General features: G+C 36.3%; 1 protein-coding gene across 1 annotated transcript in view; it reads right to left on the reverse strand.

Moving 5' to 3' along the window:
- Positions 1-313: 313 nt before the first annotated feature.
- Positions 314-17368, reverse strand: part of LOC134262631 (transketolase-like protein 2) — a gene marked incomplete at its 5' end in the record, with an annotated part of 19050 nt that continues 1995 nt past the window's right edge. The window contains 8 exons of the mRNA XM_062745005.1: positions 314-781; positions 5748-5964; positions 8173-8387; positions 8646-8853; positions 9463-9576; positions 9977-10173; positions 16261-16388; positions 16712-16903. Of these exons, the coding sequence (XP_062600989.1) occupies positions 609-781; positions 5748-5964; positions 8173-8387; positions 8646-8853; positions 9463-9576; positions 9977-10173; positions 16261-16388; positions 16712-16903 (1444 nt within the window). The remainder of the gene's footprint in view (positions 782-5747; positions 5965-8172; positions 8388-8645; positions 8854-9462; positions 9577-9976; positions 10174-16260; positions 16389-16711; positions 16904-17368) is intronic.

Genomic DNA, 17368 nt, shown 5'->3' on the forward strand with positions numbered 1-17368 from the left:
TTGAGAGTTATAGCCCAAATACACTTTGGTTCTTTCAGATAGATACATGTGTTTTGTGTGTAATCACTCGAATTGGGAATAACAGTCAAGAGGAATCACACAAAAAATGTAGGCATATACATGTACATGTAGTTACAAATCTAATGTGTTGCAAATAACAATTTTGTCTCGTTTCTAATTAGTTTCAAGAGTTGTTGGTACATCGTAGCTCAGAAAATCCTAAACTCTTCTCAATCCAGCCCTCATTAACCTCTTCAAACCTGACACAAATGACAATCGATCAGGACATAAAATTTCAACCATTTCAAGCATGTTGATTGTGTAAACTTTTATTTCTTTGTTTTTGGACAAAATCATTTGCAAAAAACAAACATTACATCTGTTGATCAACAACTGTCCTGAGATACAGAGATAGCACTAGCTCACTCAAATCAGTTAACAAGAAAATGCTTATCTGGCAAACAACATTATTTAAATTATCTAATAATCATGGAGATACACTTATAAATACAAGAAAAATCTAGTACAAGTCATTATACATGTGACAAAATTTGATAAAGGTCTATCTAGCATTTGTATTTGGAGAGTTTGTGTACTACAGCACCATTTTACTGGGACAGAATTTGGTTGACGGCCTTGACGATGCAGTTTGCGCTGATTCCGTATTTCTCCAGGAGTTCCGCACTCTTGCCAGATCTCGGGACTTCGTGAACAGCGAGCTTCTTGACGGTGATGTCGCGACAACACGCCACGGCTGAGCAGACTGCCTCCCCGAGACCTCCTAGAAATAGAGGAGAGTACAGATTAGGTGTATGTAATAAAGCAAACAAAAAATTCTGGGTTGTATCTACTTATAACAAAAATTTATTTATCAGGTATACCGTATAAGTAGAATTTTAGCGAGGATTTAATTTTGGCAGTATTAGCGAGGGTGCTGACATCGCTAAAACTGAATATCGCTAAAAATTAATTGTGTATTATTTGTAATAGCTTCTTAAGTAAGCATTTTAAAATCGCTAAAATTACTTCTCGCTAAAAATACAAGCTAATTCAGAGAATTCGTGTCCCCCGCTTAGGGAAAAAGTCGGCTCCCCCTGACTGAATTTGTAGAATTATTAAATGTATACATGTATACTGAAGCAAATAAAATACATGTATGTCAATATGCATATAAAGATTTGATTGCTTATTCTTTATTATGTGTATAGAAGATTTTTTCATATGGAATATTTATCACACTGTAATGATGATTTTATAACCTCATAAATTTTTCATTTCACATGCTGAATACTATCATTTAGTAAAAAAAAAAAAGTATTTTAAAAAAAAAAAAGAAAAAAAAAAAGAACGGTCCGACCGAGATTCGATCCTGGGACCTCTCACATTTGAAGCGAAAGACATAACCACTAGACCACGGAATCGCTTTACGCGCTGTGAAGTATATGCAGAATTGAAGTCACATACATGTATATATTCATGTTTTCATGTTCGGTATTCTCAAAATTTTACACAATCCATGGTGTTTGATTTATTTAGCCTTTATTAAACAGTTCTAATAGATGTAATAAGAACATAATGTCCGCCGAGAACCTGTTTTTTACGCAATAACTCTCCTCATGCCCCTGCGCTAAAAATAGCGACATGTAATACTATAAATACTAATAAAACAAACGGGGCGGGGCACTTTGAGAGGGGCGAGAGACGTCCTAGGAGTTTTGGTAGTATAAAATTACATTGCATAAGCTCAAAATCTTCTTGAAATATCGCCCGGAAATGATAGTTTTACATACAGACAGAATGTATAAATTAACGACCTTGAACTTTGACCTTTTGACCTCAAAATCAATAGGGGTCTTCATTAGGCCACAGGGAGTTGTTATATAAAATTTCATTGCAATAGCTCAAATGGTTCTCGAGATATCGTGTGGAAACGAAAGTGTTTTAACAGACAGAATTTGCTTATTTATGACCTTGACCTTTGACCTTTTGACCTCAAAATCAATAGGGGTCTTCTTTAGTCCACAGGGAGTTGCTATGCTAAATTTCATTGCAAAAGCTCAAAGGGTTCTCGAGATATCGTGTGGAAACGAAAGCGTTACAGACAGACAGAAAGACGGACGGACGGACGGACAGACGGACGGACAAACCCAAATTAATATCCCCCACTTTTCAAGCGGGGGACAATAAAATACATGTATGTCAATATGCATATAAAGATTTGATTGCTTATTCTTTATTATGTGTATAGAAGATTTTTTCATATGGAATATTTCTCACACTGTAATGATGATTTTATAACCTCATAAATTTTTCATTTCACATGCTGAATACTATCATTTAGTAAAAAAAAAAAAGTATTTTAAAAAAAAAAAGAAAAAAAAAAAGAACGGTCCGACCGAGATTCGATCCCGTGACCTCTCACATTTGAAGCGAGAGACATAACCACTAGACCACGGTGTCGCTTTACAAGGAATGAAGTATATGCAGAACTGAAGTCATATACATGTATATATTCATGTTTTCATGTTCGGTATTCTCAAAATTTTACACAATCCATGGTGTTTGATTTATTTAGCCTTTATTAAACAGTTCTAATAGATGTAATAAGAACATAAAGTTCGCCGAGAACCTGTTTTATACGCAATAACTCTCCTCATGCCCCTGCGCTAAAAATAGCGACATGTAATACTATAAATACTAATAAAACAAACGGGGCGGGGCACTTTGAGAGGGGCGAGAGACGTCCTAGGGAGTTTGGGTATAAAATTACATTGCATAAGCTCAAAATCTTCTTGAAATATCGCCCGGAAATGATAGTTTTACATACAGACAGAATGTATAAATTTACGACCTTGAACTTTGACCTTTTGACCTCAAAATCAATAGGGGTCTTCATTAGGCCACAGGGAGTTGTTATATAAAATTTCATTGCAATAGCTCAAATGGTTCTCGAGATATCGTGTGGAAACGAAAGTGTTTTAACAGACAGAATTTGCTTATTTATGACCTTGACCTTTGACCTTTTGACCTCAAAATCAATAGGGGTCTTCTTTAGTCCACAGGGAGTTGCTATGCTAAATTTCATTGCAAAAGCTCAAAGGGTTCTCGAGATATCGTGTGGAAACGAAAGCGTTACAGACAGACAGAAAGACGGACGGACTGACGGACGGACAAACCCAAATTAATATCCCCCACTTTTCAAGCGGGGGACAATAAAATACATGTATGTCAATATGCATATAAAGATTTGATTGCTTATTCTTTATTATGTGTATAGAAGATTTTTTCATATGGAATATTTCTCACACTGTAATGATGATTTTATAACCTCATAAATTTTTCATTTAAATGCTGAATACAATCATTTAGTAAAAAAAAAAGTATTTTAAAAAAAAAAAAAAAAAAAAGAACGGTCCGACCGAGATTCGATCCCGTGACCTCTCACATTTGAAGCGAGAGACATAACCACTAGACCACGGTGTCGCTTTACAAGGAATGAAGTATATGCAGAACTGAAGTCATATACATGTATATATTCATGTTTTCATGTTCGGTATTCTCAAAATTTTACACAATCCATGGTGTTTGATTTATTTAGCCTTTATTAACCCTTGTCCTGCCAGGGATTCTATAGATAACAGCATCTCTGAGTGCCGAGCTGATAAGGAGCTCCAGCCGCTGACTGTGCCACGCTGATTTATAAATTTCTCTCAAATTGCATATGCAGTAGATTATCTTAATTATCACCAATTTATAACTGAATTTCCTGATAACAATCTACACAACTTTTTTCCATAAAAAACAAAAGAAGAGAATTGTGAAGAAATTTTTTTAATATTTCAACTCAGTAAAAAACTACAAAAGCTTAAAACTAAAATTTTACATTTAAAATATTTTAAATGAGAAATTATTGGTATTTTAATGTCAAATTTCATTTCAAATTAACTTTTCACAACTATTATATTGTAAGAGTCCTTTGTGTAACTACTGGCAATACTTTCAGATTTTTTAAACATAAAATTATGACTGCTACAAGTCCTTTTTTGACACCCGTTTTATGGACATGGAAATCCGATTTTGTGGCTCCATTTCTTTCTTGAATATATCTGCCGTAAAGTTTTTTTTTAACCAAAACGTCTTCAAAACAGGTATTAGAAATATTAAACTTGAGTTGTCAATCATTGTGCGATCATTGGAGCACAGTTGTATCGATTTTTTTCACCTTTGAAACTGGTGACGCGCATCAATGCTTTTAGATCCACGCGTCCTCGAAAAAGTCATTGCTCCAACGTAATATTCATATCCATGGAATCAAATCATTAGAATTCTTCATCGGAAGCTCAATTTAGATATATTTTACCAAATAAAACATTTATATCTGCCTGCTATTACTGTAAAAGCTTATTTCAATCGAGCATCTTCTCCGCGACCTCCATCTTGTTTTCAAACTTTCCCCAAAGCATGCGATCATCGTGTTTCTTTTTCTAAGAATACATAAGGGAATTTCCCATCAAGAGCCAATCATATCATTAAACTACTGGAAAATCTATCTATTTTTAGTATATAACTTTGAAATGAATGGATTCCCTTTATTTCATTGGTTAAAATACGAAAGAAAAAGTCATGTGTGCAAAGTCGATATAGTGACGACCGGCACAGAACGGAAAACATGGCCGCTCTCACTTTATCGACGACCGGCACTGTGATGGTGTTATCTGGGTCGTCGATAATGCGACGACCGGCAGGACAAGGGTTAAACAGTTCTAATAGATGTAATAAGAACATAAAGTTCGCTGAGAACCTGTTTTATACGCAATAACTCTCCTCATGCCCCTGCGCTAAAAATAGCGACATGTAATACTATAAATACTAATAAAACAAACGGGGCGGGGCACTTTGAGAGGGGCGAGAGACGTCCTAGGGAGTTTGGGTATAAAATTACATTGCATCAGCTCAAAATCTTTTTGAAATATCGCCCGGAAATGATAGTGTTACACACAGACAGAATGTATAAATTTACGACCTTGAACTTTGACCTTTTGACCTCAAAATCAATAGGGGTCTTCTTTAGGCCACAGGGAGTTGTTATGTAAAATTTCATTGCAATAGCTCAAATGGTTCTAGAGATATCGTGTGGAAACGAAAGTGTTTTAACAGACAGAATTTGCTTATTTATGACCTTGACCTTTGACTTTTTGACCTCAAAATCAATAGGGGTCTTCTTTAGTCCATAGGGAGTTGCTATGCTAAATTTCATTGCAAAAGCTCAAAGGGTTCTCGAGATATCGTGTGGAAACGAAAGCGTTACAGACAGACAGAAAGACGGACGGACGGACAGACGGACGGACGGACAAACCCAAATTAATATCCCCCACTTTTCAAGCGGGGGACAAAAATACCAGTTCTTAGGTAGAAATCGCTAAATTTGTGTCTCGCCAAAATTTCCACTTATACAGTAGTCAAACCTTATAATCCCAATGAGGAGGGATGAGAAAAAAATGAGATATGGCATATGCAACAGTTTGAGATCATATTGAGGTTAAAATATATAGAGAAAAAGCAGGTGGTAATTCCAACACACTTTGATATATCTATATATGGAAGAATATTGCTTATCTTTGCATTTTCAATACAACTAACACAAGATTTCATTAACAATATTTGTGACCAGTTCATTAGCATATTTCACAATGCTTGTAAGATACGAATGAACAAATTTTACAGATGATAAATTCCGGTCAGCTTACCCTCAGGGTAATGGTCCTCCACAGTTATGATCTTTCCTCCAGTTTCTTTGGCGTTCTTTCGGATCAGTTCTGCATCGATTGGTTTAATGGTGAAGGGGTCGATAACTCGGATGTTGACTCCGTCCACAGCGAGTTTGTCTGCAGCCTTAAGGGCCTCGAACAAGGTCACGCAGCATCCAATCACAGTCACCTTGTCACTGTCACTGCTACGGACCACCTATAAACAGAATTTGATTGGATAATGAATTATTTTTTAAAGGCATGGCATTAACAACATAAATTATTACAATAGAGTTAGTGCATGTGCCCTGTTTACAAAAATACTGTAGTTCATTTTTCATGTAGGTGTTTAATTTGTTAAACTCTGTACACATCACTGAGCACAGACTGACAAAACTGGTGAACTGGTTTTGCTTTCTCACATTTCTATCTGAATTTCTAGATTCTAGTCTTTCTCATTATAACATAACAAAATTTCTACTTGTCTACTTTCCTTAGTATTAAGAATAAAAGTTTACTTTATAAAAGTGCAAGAATGTGTCAATCCAATGCATCATGAAAATCTTAGTTTCAATAATTTCAAGATAAGTAAGCTTTTTTTATTACATTTCTATGTGTAATAACTTATATTTCATAATATTATACAATTTGAGAAAATATTAACTTCAAGTCTGACTCTATGTCCCTTTAAAATATCTACTTCATATCGTTGTATCCATAACAAATGCATACTTACTCTAGCTTTTCCAATCTGTAGATTATCCTCAGCACTGTAGATTATAGGGGGACTGGTTTACTTACTCTAGCTTTTCCAATCTGTAGATTATCCTCAGCACTGTAGATTATAGGGGGACTGGTTTACTTACTCTAGCTTTTCCAATCTGTAGATTATCCTTAGCACTGTAGATTATAGGGGGACTGGTTTACTTACTCTAGCTTTTCCAATCTGTAGATTATCCTCAGCACTGTAGATTATAGGGGGACTGGTTTACTTACTCTAGCTTTTCCAATCTGTAGATTATCCTCAGCACTGTAGATTATAGGGGGACTGGTTTACTTACTCTAGCTTTTCCAATCTGTAGATTATCCTTAGCACTGTAGATTATAGGGGGACTGGTTTACTTACTCTAGCTTTTCCAATCTGTAGATTATCCTCAGCACTGTAGATTATAGGGGGACTGGTTTACTTACTCTAGCTTTTCCAATCTGTAGATTATCCTCAGCACTGTAGATTATAGGGGGACTGGTTTACTTACTCTAGCTTTTCCAATCTGTAGATTATCCTCAGCACTGTAGATTATAGGGGGACTGGTTTACTTACTCTAGCTTTTCCAATCTGTAGATTATCCTCAGCACTGTAGATTATAGGGGGACTGGTTTACTTACTCTAGCTTTTCCAATCTGTAGATTATCCTCAGCACTGTAGATTATAGGGGGACTGGTTTACTTACTCTAGCTTTTCCAATCTGTAGATTATCCTCAGCACTGTAGATTATAGGGGGACTGGTTTACTTACTCTAGCTTTTCCAATCTGTAGATTATCCTCAGCACTGTAGATTATAGGGGGACTGGTTTACTTACTCTAGCTTTTCCAATCTGTAGATTATCCTTAGCACTGTAGATTATAGGGGGACTGGTTTACTTACTCTAGCTTTTCCAATCTGTAGATTATCCTCAGCACTGTAGATTATAGGGGGACTGGTTTACTTACTCTAGCTTTTCCAATCTGTAGATTATCCTCAGCACTGTAGATTATAGGGGGACTGGTTTACTTACTCTAGCTTTTCCAATCTGTAGATTATCCTCAGCACTGTAGATTATAGGGGGACTGGTTTACTTACTCTAGCTTTTCCAATCTGTAGATTATCCTCAGCACTGTAGATTATAGGGGGACTGGTTTACTTACTCTAGCTTTTCCAATCTGTAGATTATCCTCAGCACTGTAGATTATAGGGGGACTGGTTTACTTACTCTAGCTTTTCCAATCTGTAGATTATCCTCAGCACTGTAGATTATAGGGGGACTGGTTTACTTACTCTAGCTTTTCCAATCTGTAGATTATCCTCAGCACTGTAGATTATAGGGGGACTGGTTTACTTACTCTAGCTTTTCCAATCTGTAGATTATCCTCAGCACTGTAGATTATAGGGGGACTGGTTTACTTACTCTAGCTTTTCCAATCTGTAGATTATCCTCAGCACTGTAGATTATAGGGGGACTGGTTTACTTACTCTAGCTTTTCCAATCTGTAGATTATCCTCAGCACTGTAGATTATAGGGGGACTGGTTTACTTACTCTAGCTTTTCCAATCTGTAGATTATCCTCAGCACTGTAGATTATAGGGGGACTGGTTTACTTACTCTAGCTTTTCCAATATGAGATTATCATCAGCACTGCAGATAATGGGGGTATTGGTACACTTACCCTAGCTTTTCCTATCTGTAGGTTATCGTCAGCGCTGTAGATGATGGGGGTGTTGGGACGACTGGTTCTGATGAAACAGACCCCTGGGGTGTTAGCGGCCAGCTCCATGGCCCTCTCTGTAGACACGGCATCACTGGGGTAGAAGACGGTGGACCCAGGGATAGTACGGAACATGGCCAGGTCTTCTAGCGCCATCTGGGAGGGACCATCTTCACCTGTGTGGGGACAAAGTGAAAGTAGACCGTATTGTGTGTGAGGACAAAGTGAAAGTAGACGTTATGATGTGTGAGGACAAAATGAAAATTGACCTTGTCATGGGTGTCTGAGGACAAAATGAAAGTTGACCTTTTCCTGGGTGAGGACAAAGTGAAAGTTGACATAATTATGGGTGAGGACAAAATGAGAAAAAACTTCATGCACTAATTTCAACCTTATGAGTCTATTTAATTTTGAAAAGAAGGAAATCCACTAACCAATAGAAACCCCAGAGTGAGAGCCCACAAAGTTGGCGTTGGTCTGAGAGATGGCTCCCATTCTGATCTGGTCGAAGGCTCGGGTCAGGAAACAGGCGAACGTGGAGATGAAGGGTACAGTTCTCCCTCTGGTGCCACAACCGATTCCCACTCCAACCAGGTTCTGCTCCGCGATGAAGCACTCGATAAACCGGTCTGGGAAAGCCTCCTAGAGAGAGAGAGACAAAAATAAGGGGAAATCACTCTGTTCAAGATCTGACAAATAAATTGCAAATGTGTACTGTATACAGGGAAATTTTCGCCCCCGTTTTATTTTCGCCCCTTTTGCCCTCTTCCTGATTGGGCGAATTTAAAATGGTGCGAATTCAAATTACACAGCATAATTTCTTAAACAAAACTATGACTGGGCGAATTTAAAACGGGGCAAAATAGTTCGCAAGAGCAAAAGGGCGAAAATAACCCTGTATACAGTATATTTTAACAGATTAAAATTTAGCAATTTTTTTTAAAACTAAGCATCTGCATGGGGGTTATTTTTGGGAAGTTAAAGGATAAACAAAATCTGCTAGTTTGTTGATTAGTATGGTATAATGTTTTAACTGTTTGTGTTGTGATTATTTTGTTTTTAAACTTTATTGCAAAATATGCAAAAATTTTCAACAAGCATTTTCAAGTCCTCACAATAAACTTTGAAACACTTATTTCCACAACTCATAAAACGATACAGGTTTGCAATTGGTTTTAAAAGAATACATGGTTTGATTATGTTTCAATTCCATGTCATATATGTTCAATATGTTTTCATAGATGGACTAACCTTCAATTTGATGGCAAATGTAGAATTTTTTGTGTCTCCGTCCATGGCAATCACTCTGTCATTATTTTTGCCCAGCTTTACAAGACCAGTTCCATAAGCAGCTCTTGTTGCAACCTATTCATGAAATGAAAAAAGGTGTAATCATATGTCATACAAGGAAACATGGAAAGTTTTTCATTCTCTCCTTATCAAATAAGTGAGTCACTTTCAAGCAAAATATTTTTCTGATGTAGAGAATGTTTGCTTACAATATCACTGTTTAGTTTGTGAAATACCAGGTACTGCTGGATATGATAAGAATACTGTGAAATTACAAATTTTCATGGAGGTTTAATTTTCATTGTTTTCGAAGTATGAAAAGACAACGAATTCATGTCCACCATGAATGTAAAATGTTATATACATAACTACTCAACAATTCTTCATCCATAAAAAAAATCCCCACAAACCAAGAGTGTTTCCTCAAATCATGAAAATTTACCCCAACGAAAATGTGTGATTTTACAGTACTTACCGTAGCTCCTTTGTCGTACGTGGGGGGTTCGGACAGCTTGATGTTAGAGATATTGACCGGTTTAGCGAGGTTACTGGGGGGTTTGGGGGTCAGCCCATGGGGTCCTTTGTTTGCAATGTTCTCCATTATGGCCTGAATGGCAGCCTCTGATTTGGCAGATAAGGGTTTACCATGCCAGTTCTCTTGGTCCTCAATGCCTGTAAAATGTTATACTTAATAATGTATAAAAAAAACTTAAACAAGTGGCCCATGGGCCACATCGCTCACCTGAGCACTAAGGGTAGGAAAAAGTAGAAAATGGCTTTTTATTGTAAAGTTTAAATCCAAAAGTAGTCCCATGACCAATCATGGATTTGCTATTTGTTAGTAAATGATTTTTAAAGAATGTTCCTATATAATCTTTAAAAACTCAAGTCGGCCATTTTGGCCAAGCCCTACCCCTGGGGGTCACGATTTGAACAAATTTGAATCTACACTACTTGAGCATGCTTCCATATAAATATGATGAATTATGGCTTTCTCATTCTTGAGAAGATGTTTAAAGAATTTTCCTATATGTTTCTATGTAAAACTTTGGTCGGCCATTTTGGCCCCGCCCTACCCCCGGGGGTCATGATTTGAACAAACTTGAATCTACACTACCTAAACATGCTTCCATATAAATATGATGAATTATGGCTTTGTCATTCTTGGGAAGAAGATTTTTAAAGAATTTCCTATATATTTCTATGTAAAAATTTGGTCAGCAATTTTGGCCCCACCCTTCCCCTGGGGGTCATGATTTGAACAAATTTGAATCTACACTACCTGAGCATGCTTCCATATAAATATGATGAATAATGGCTTTGTCATTCTTGGGAAGAAGATTTTTAAAGAATTTTCCTATATATTTCTATGTAAAAATTTGGTCGGCCATTTTGGCCCCGCCCTACCCCCGGGGGTCATGATTTGAACAAACTTGAATCTACACTACCTAAACATGCTTCCATATAAATATGATGAATTATGGCTTTCTCATTCTTGAAATGAAGAATTTTAAAGAATTTTCCTACATATTTCTATGTAAAACTTTGGTCGGCCATTTTGGCCCCGCCCTACCCCTGGGGGTCATGATTTGAACAAACTTGAACCTACACTACCTGAGCATGCTTCCATATAAATATGATGAATTATGGCTTTGACATTCTTGAGAAGAAGATTTTTAAAGAATTTCCTATATATTTCTATGTAAAAATTTGGTCGGCCATTTTGGCCCCACACTTCCCCCGGGGGTCATGATTTTAACAAATTTGAATCTACACTACCTGAGCATGCTTCCATATAAATATGATGAATTATGGCTTTGTCATTCTTGAGAAGAAGATTTTTAAAGAATTTTCCTATATATTTCTATGTAAAACTTTGGTCGGCCATTTTGACCCCGCCCTACCCCCGGGGGTCATGATTTGAACAAATTTGAATCTACACTACCTAAATATGCTTCCATATAAATATGATGAATTATGGCTTTGTCATTCTTGAGAAGAAGATTTTTAAAGAATTTTCCTATATATTTCTATGTAAAACTTTGGTCGGCCATTTTGGCCCCGCCCTACCCCGGGGGTCATGATTTGAACAAATTTGAATGTACACTACCTGAGCATGCTTCCATACAAATATGATAAATTATGGCTTTGTCATTCTTGAGAAGAAGATTTTTAAAGAATTTTCCTATATATTTCTATGTAAAACTTTGGTCGGCCATTTTGGCCCCGCCCTACCCCCGGGGGTCATGATTTGAACAAACTTGAATCTACACTACCTGAGGATGTTTCCCCATAAGTTTCATCCTTCCTGGCACAGTGGTTCTTGAGAAGAAGATTTTTAAAATATGCCACCAAATTTTCAATAATTCCTAATTATCTCCCCTTGAATGAGGGCGTGGCCCTTCATTTGAACAAATTTGAATCCCCTTCACCCAAGGATACTTTGTGGCAAGTTTGGTTGAAATTGGCCCAGCGGTTCTTGAGAAGAAGTCGAAAACGTGAAAAGTTTACAGACAGACAGACAGACAGACGGACGCCGGACACAATGTGATCAGAAAAGCTCACTTGAGCTTTCAGCTCAGGTGAGCTAAAAACATCAATGCTGATGTCTCTTAAAGTGTACAAAATAAGCCACAAACACCTCTACCATGAAACTTCTTGCATATGAATTTATATACATGTTTCTTTAGATTTTTCCTTTTAGCAACTGGCCATTTTTGATATTTATGAGTAAGTTAAGGATTTTTTTCTGCAAAGCAGTAAATTCATTGAACTCAAAGATCATTCATTCACCTTCATGTATAAAGAAAAAATTACATTTCTGCAAAAAATTAAAACATGGGAGATTTGTGAATTTACTTGATTGGTCTAATATACAGTCAAACCTGTATTAAGAGACCTTCCAACGGCGATAGGAAAAAAGGTCACATATGACCGGTGGTCTCTTAATACAGATTGCTTATTTTCTGCAGTGTTCAAATATACAATACTAAAAAATATTACACGTGTCTGTTGAATGTTGAATATTTTATAACACCTTCTACTTATTTCCACTTTTTAATAGGTATACTGCTCAACTCTAAAATGTTTTTACAACTGTCCCAGTAAGAAATAAAAATTTGCTTGATCTGCACATGCCCTTTGAATATTGGGAAATATTGTGAACATTTAAAAATATTAATATTTTTTCATACAGTATAAAAAAGCTGCAAAGTTTTTTTCCCCTTAAAATAGTTTTTTTTTCTTACATGATAGCCTATATATAACTTAATTAAAATTAGAATTAAAACTGTATCATGATTTTCGTTATGCACTTGGTATCAAATTAAATAATATTTATGACTAAAATATTTATAGAACCTAATTACAGTGAAACCTGTCTAATCCGACATACACTGGGAGACAATTTTTTTGTCGGAATAGACAGGGCGTCGGATTGCACAGTGTTAAAAATATGGAAAATAGCAAAATGGGAAAGAAATTTAACGTCGTAATTCACAGTGTGTCGGATTATTCAGGTGTCGGATTAGACAGTTTTCACTGTATTTTTTTTTCATTACTGAACTACCGTGTCTAATACGTTCTATTTCCACTATTGAAGAGTTATAGTTCTTAGTGCGCTCTTTTGTGAAAAATTCGGAGAATGTACATATCTTGCGGGATTTCTGGGACAAACTTAACATAAACATGTAAACAACACGTTGAATGTCGATGAACAAAACCTAACAAAATGCATATGAAATATTTTATTGTTGTGGACTTTATTTAAATCAAGAGTAGAGATGACAAGGATATTAATTTACATATATTTGTGATTGTATGTATCTATTTATCATAATGGTACATTTAAAGTCAATACACATACCTCGGAAATGTCGTATTTTTATTAATGGACGATAAAATTAGGGTTTCGCTCTTTTAAATATGTCTTTTAGTTCTTCAATTCTTTAGTTAGAATAACAAATGCACTAAACATTTTAAATTGGATTGATACTGGCATGTTCTGTATTATCCGCAATGCTGTCCCAGTCAGACGACCAAACGCGCCTCTAATTCTGAAGAGTTCACTAATGGAAATACAACGTATTGCCTGTTTGTGACCAATTATCACATGGTGTGGGTGCTAGCTAACATGTGTATACATACCCATTGGTGACACAATGCACCTAAATAAACATCTAGGATTTAGTTACACATGTACTTATTAATTAAAGTTAAACAGGCAGGTTTTATAGCTGAATATCCATTTGGCCCTTATAGCATGAAATGATATCGGGATCGACCTCGAACGTCTATTTTCAAAATGGCACTCGATCACTGGACAGAAAAACGTGATGTTTATGTTTTTAGATTTTAATGTTTACTCAATAAATATCAAAGCGTAAGTAACAAGAGGCCCAAGGGCCTTGAATCGCTCTTCTGATAAATTGTACAACCTATCACTTGTATTTGAAGCCTCTAACCCTAAGTATCCTAAGACCAAAGTTGCATCACCTGATAAAGTTTCATGGTTCTTAGCAAATTAGGACTACTTTTTGGTCTACATTCTTGAAAAACCCAAAATGCATCAACTGACAAAGTTTGATTATTCTAAGCCAATAAATACCTAAGATACTTAAATATAGCCATAAAATGTCGAAAGTAGGTCATCGTGACCTACATTTTAGTCAACATTTTTCAGAGTCCCAAGATGCATCTGCTGACTAAGTTTGATAATTCTAAGCCAATAAATACCTGAGATATTCAAAAGTAGGTCACTGTGACCTACTTTTTGGTCGACATTCTCGGAAAACCCAAGATGCATCAACTGACAAAGTATGATGATTCTAAACCAATAAGAACCGGAGATACTTAAATATAGCCATAAAATGTCAAAAGTAGGTCACTGTGACCTACTTTTTGGTCGACATTCTTGGAAAACCAAAGATGCATCAACTGACAAAGTTTGATGAGTCTAAGCCAATAAGTACTGGAGATACTTAAATATAGCCATGAAATGTCGAAAGTAGGTCATCGTGACCTACATTTTGGTTGACATTTTTTAGAAGTCCCAAGATGCATCTGCTGACCAAGTTTGATAATTCTATGCCAATAAATACCTGAGATATTCAAAAGTAGGTCACCATGACCTACTTTTGGTCGACATTCTCAGAAAACCCAAGATGCATCAACTGACAAAGTATGATGATTCTAAACCAATAAGTACCCGAGATACTTAAATATAGCCATAAAATGTCAAAAGTAGGTCACCGTGACCTAATTTTTGGTTGACACTCTCCGAAAACCTAAAATCCATCAACTCACAAAGTTTGATGATTCTAAGCCAATAAATACCTAAGATACTGAAATATAGCCATAAAATGTCAAAAGTAGGTCACCGTGACCTAATTTTTGGTCGTCACTCTCCGAAAACCCAAAATGCATAAATTCACAAAGTTTGATGATTCCACGCCAATAAATACCTAAGACACTTAAAACTAGCCATAAAATGTCAAAAGTAGGTCACCGTGACCTACATTTTGGTCGACATTTTTCAGAGTTCCAAGATGCATCTCCTGACCAAGTTTGATGATTGTAGGTCTGAAGGTAATCAAAATATGCCTTTTAAACAATTTGAAAACAATTGCCTGCCAAATTCAAAAAGTAGGTCACAGTGACCTACTTTTTCTTAAATATGTTTTAAGGTCCCAAGATGCAGCAACTTACAAGGTTTGATGATTCTAACCCTTTCAGTGCCTGAAATAATGGGATTAAATGTTTTATAAAGGATAAGTCATCAAGTTCAAAAAGTAGGTCACGGTGACCTACTTTTAAGTTGACGTTGTTCAAGGACCCAAGATGCATCAACTGACTAAGTTTTATGATCATAGGCCTAAAACTGTCCAAAATATGCCTTAAAATCAATTTGAAAACAAATGCCCGCAAAATTAAAAAAGTAGGTCACCGTGACCTACTTTTGAGTTAACATGATGTGAAGTCCTAAGATGCATTAACTTACAAGATTTGATGATCCTAGTCCTTATAGTAAGCAAAATATAAACATTTTTATTAATGGTAAATTTAGGTCAACTTTGAAGTGACCTTGAGACCACGCCCTTTGCCCCAGGGTCATGCCTCGAACAATTTTTAATCTTCAACATATCCTGATCCTTGTGTGTAAGTTTGGTGAAAATCTGCCTGGTGGTTCTGGAGAAGAAGATTTTTTAGCAACCAGTACTTTTGGTTTTGTTTTCCTGATTATCTCCCCTTGTTTTAGGGTCCCAACCCTTATTTTAGTATAAATGGTAGCCCTTGGGCCAAGGATACCCTGTGACAAATTTGACACTGATTGGCCAAGGGGTTCTTGAGTTATGGCCCATATTCTAAAAAGTTAACGCAAACCGCACGACGCACACCGCACAAATGGCCATAGCATTAGCTCTTTGAGCCTTTGGCTCAGAAGAGCTAAAAATATTCATTTCTAAATGTTGTTTTATTCGTAAAACTCGCATTATATAATTATTAAATGATATAAAAACGTGTCTTTAGTTGTTTTGAACCAAAAACTGGTCGTTGGTCGCGTTAGTCAGATGGTCGTCTAATACAGGTAGAATATATAGGGAAAAGCATTGGGGGGAATTTTTACGGTCATATGTGACAGTGAGTAGCTTAATACAGTGGGTCACTACGGCAGTTTTGACTGTATTAATTTTGCATTTATGACGAGTAAAAATTGTATATTTTCCAGATTAATGGTCTTTTTAAAACGCTCTTGCCCACCTGGGATTCCTTTGCCTTTGAAGGTCTTGGCCAGGATACAGGTGGGTCTCCCCTTCACAGTGCTGGCGTCATGGAAAGCTTTACACAGCGCCTCTACATCATGGCCGTCAACGACACTTGTGTTCCAGCTAAAAAAAGTCAAGAAATGGGTGAATAGAGACCTATAAGCTATAATCTGTAAACTTATTGTATTTGGCGTGTACAATATTTGGCAGAAATTAATTTTTCAAAACATTTGCGTAAATTTGATTTAGTGCCATCAGAATGTGCTAGATATAACATATGATACACAAGACATTTAGCTGTGTATTTGATTTAATGGACTTGCTTTCCACCAAAATCGCTTGATAGAATACACCGCTAAATGTAATATGTTATACGTTTATAGCAACCCATGGCACTTTGCTATAAGCATGTTAATATTGTACACAGGCACTGTTTGACATTTTACCCAAAAGCCTCAGCCCTCTTCCTGTAAACGTCCATATCGTGCTGGAGACTCGTAGGTTCACTCTGCCCCAGACGGTTCACATCAAAGATGGCCACCAGGTTGTCCAGTTTGTAGTAGCTGCTGAAGGCCATAGCCTCCCAGATTGACCCTTCTGCACTCTCTCCATCACCAATGATGCAGAACACTCGGTAACTGTAAACACAAAGCATTCCAATTATAGACTCTCCTCGCCTCCAATTTTTCCCTTCCGTTACAAAGGATCAAATACATGTATTATTCATTCATTTGGCAAATATTTTAACTTGCATCAATTAATAGATCAAGAAACTTAAATTGTATTGGGTTCAATCCAATAGCAAGCTTATATATACTGTAAATCACTTTTTATTAGCGTGAACTTTATTTTCGCGTAGATACGCGAGACAGTGTGCTCGCGAAAATTTAATTCTCGCGTATTATAGTATTCCTTAGGATTATATAGAGGAATAACCACAATTCGTGAAAATTTTGTCTCGCTTATTAGGAATCACTGCCTTGTTACAACGCACTTTGAAAAATTACGCACTTTGAAAAAAATTTTCAAAGTGCGTTAAAATTTGGAACCAAGCTAACGCACTTTGAAAAAAACAATTTTTTATCAAAGTGCGTTAATATCGA

The sequence above is a fragment of the Saccostrea cucullata genome, unplaced genomic scaffold (assembly GCF_032062105.1).
Source record: "Saccostrea cucullata isolate Sc308-1 unplaced genomic scaffold, CSIRO_AGI_Scuc_v1 ctg831, whole genome shotgun sequence".
NCBI lineage: Eukaryota > Metazoa > Mollusca > Bivalvia > Ostreida > Ostreidae > Saccostrea > Saccostrea cuccullata.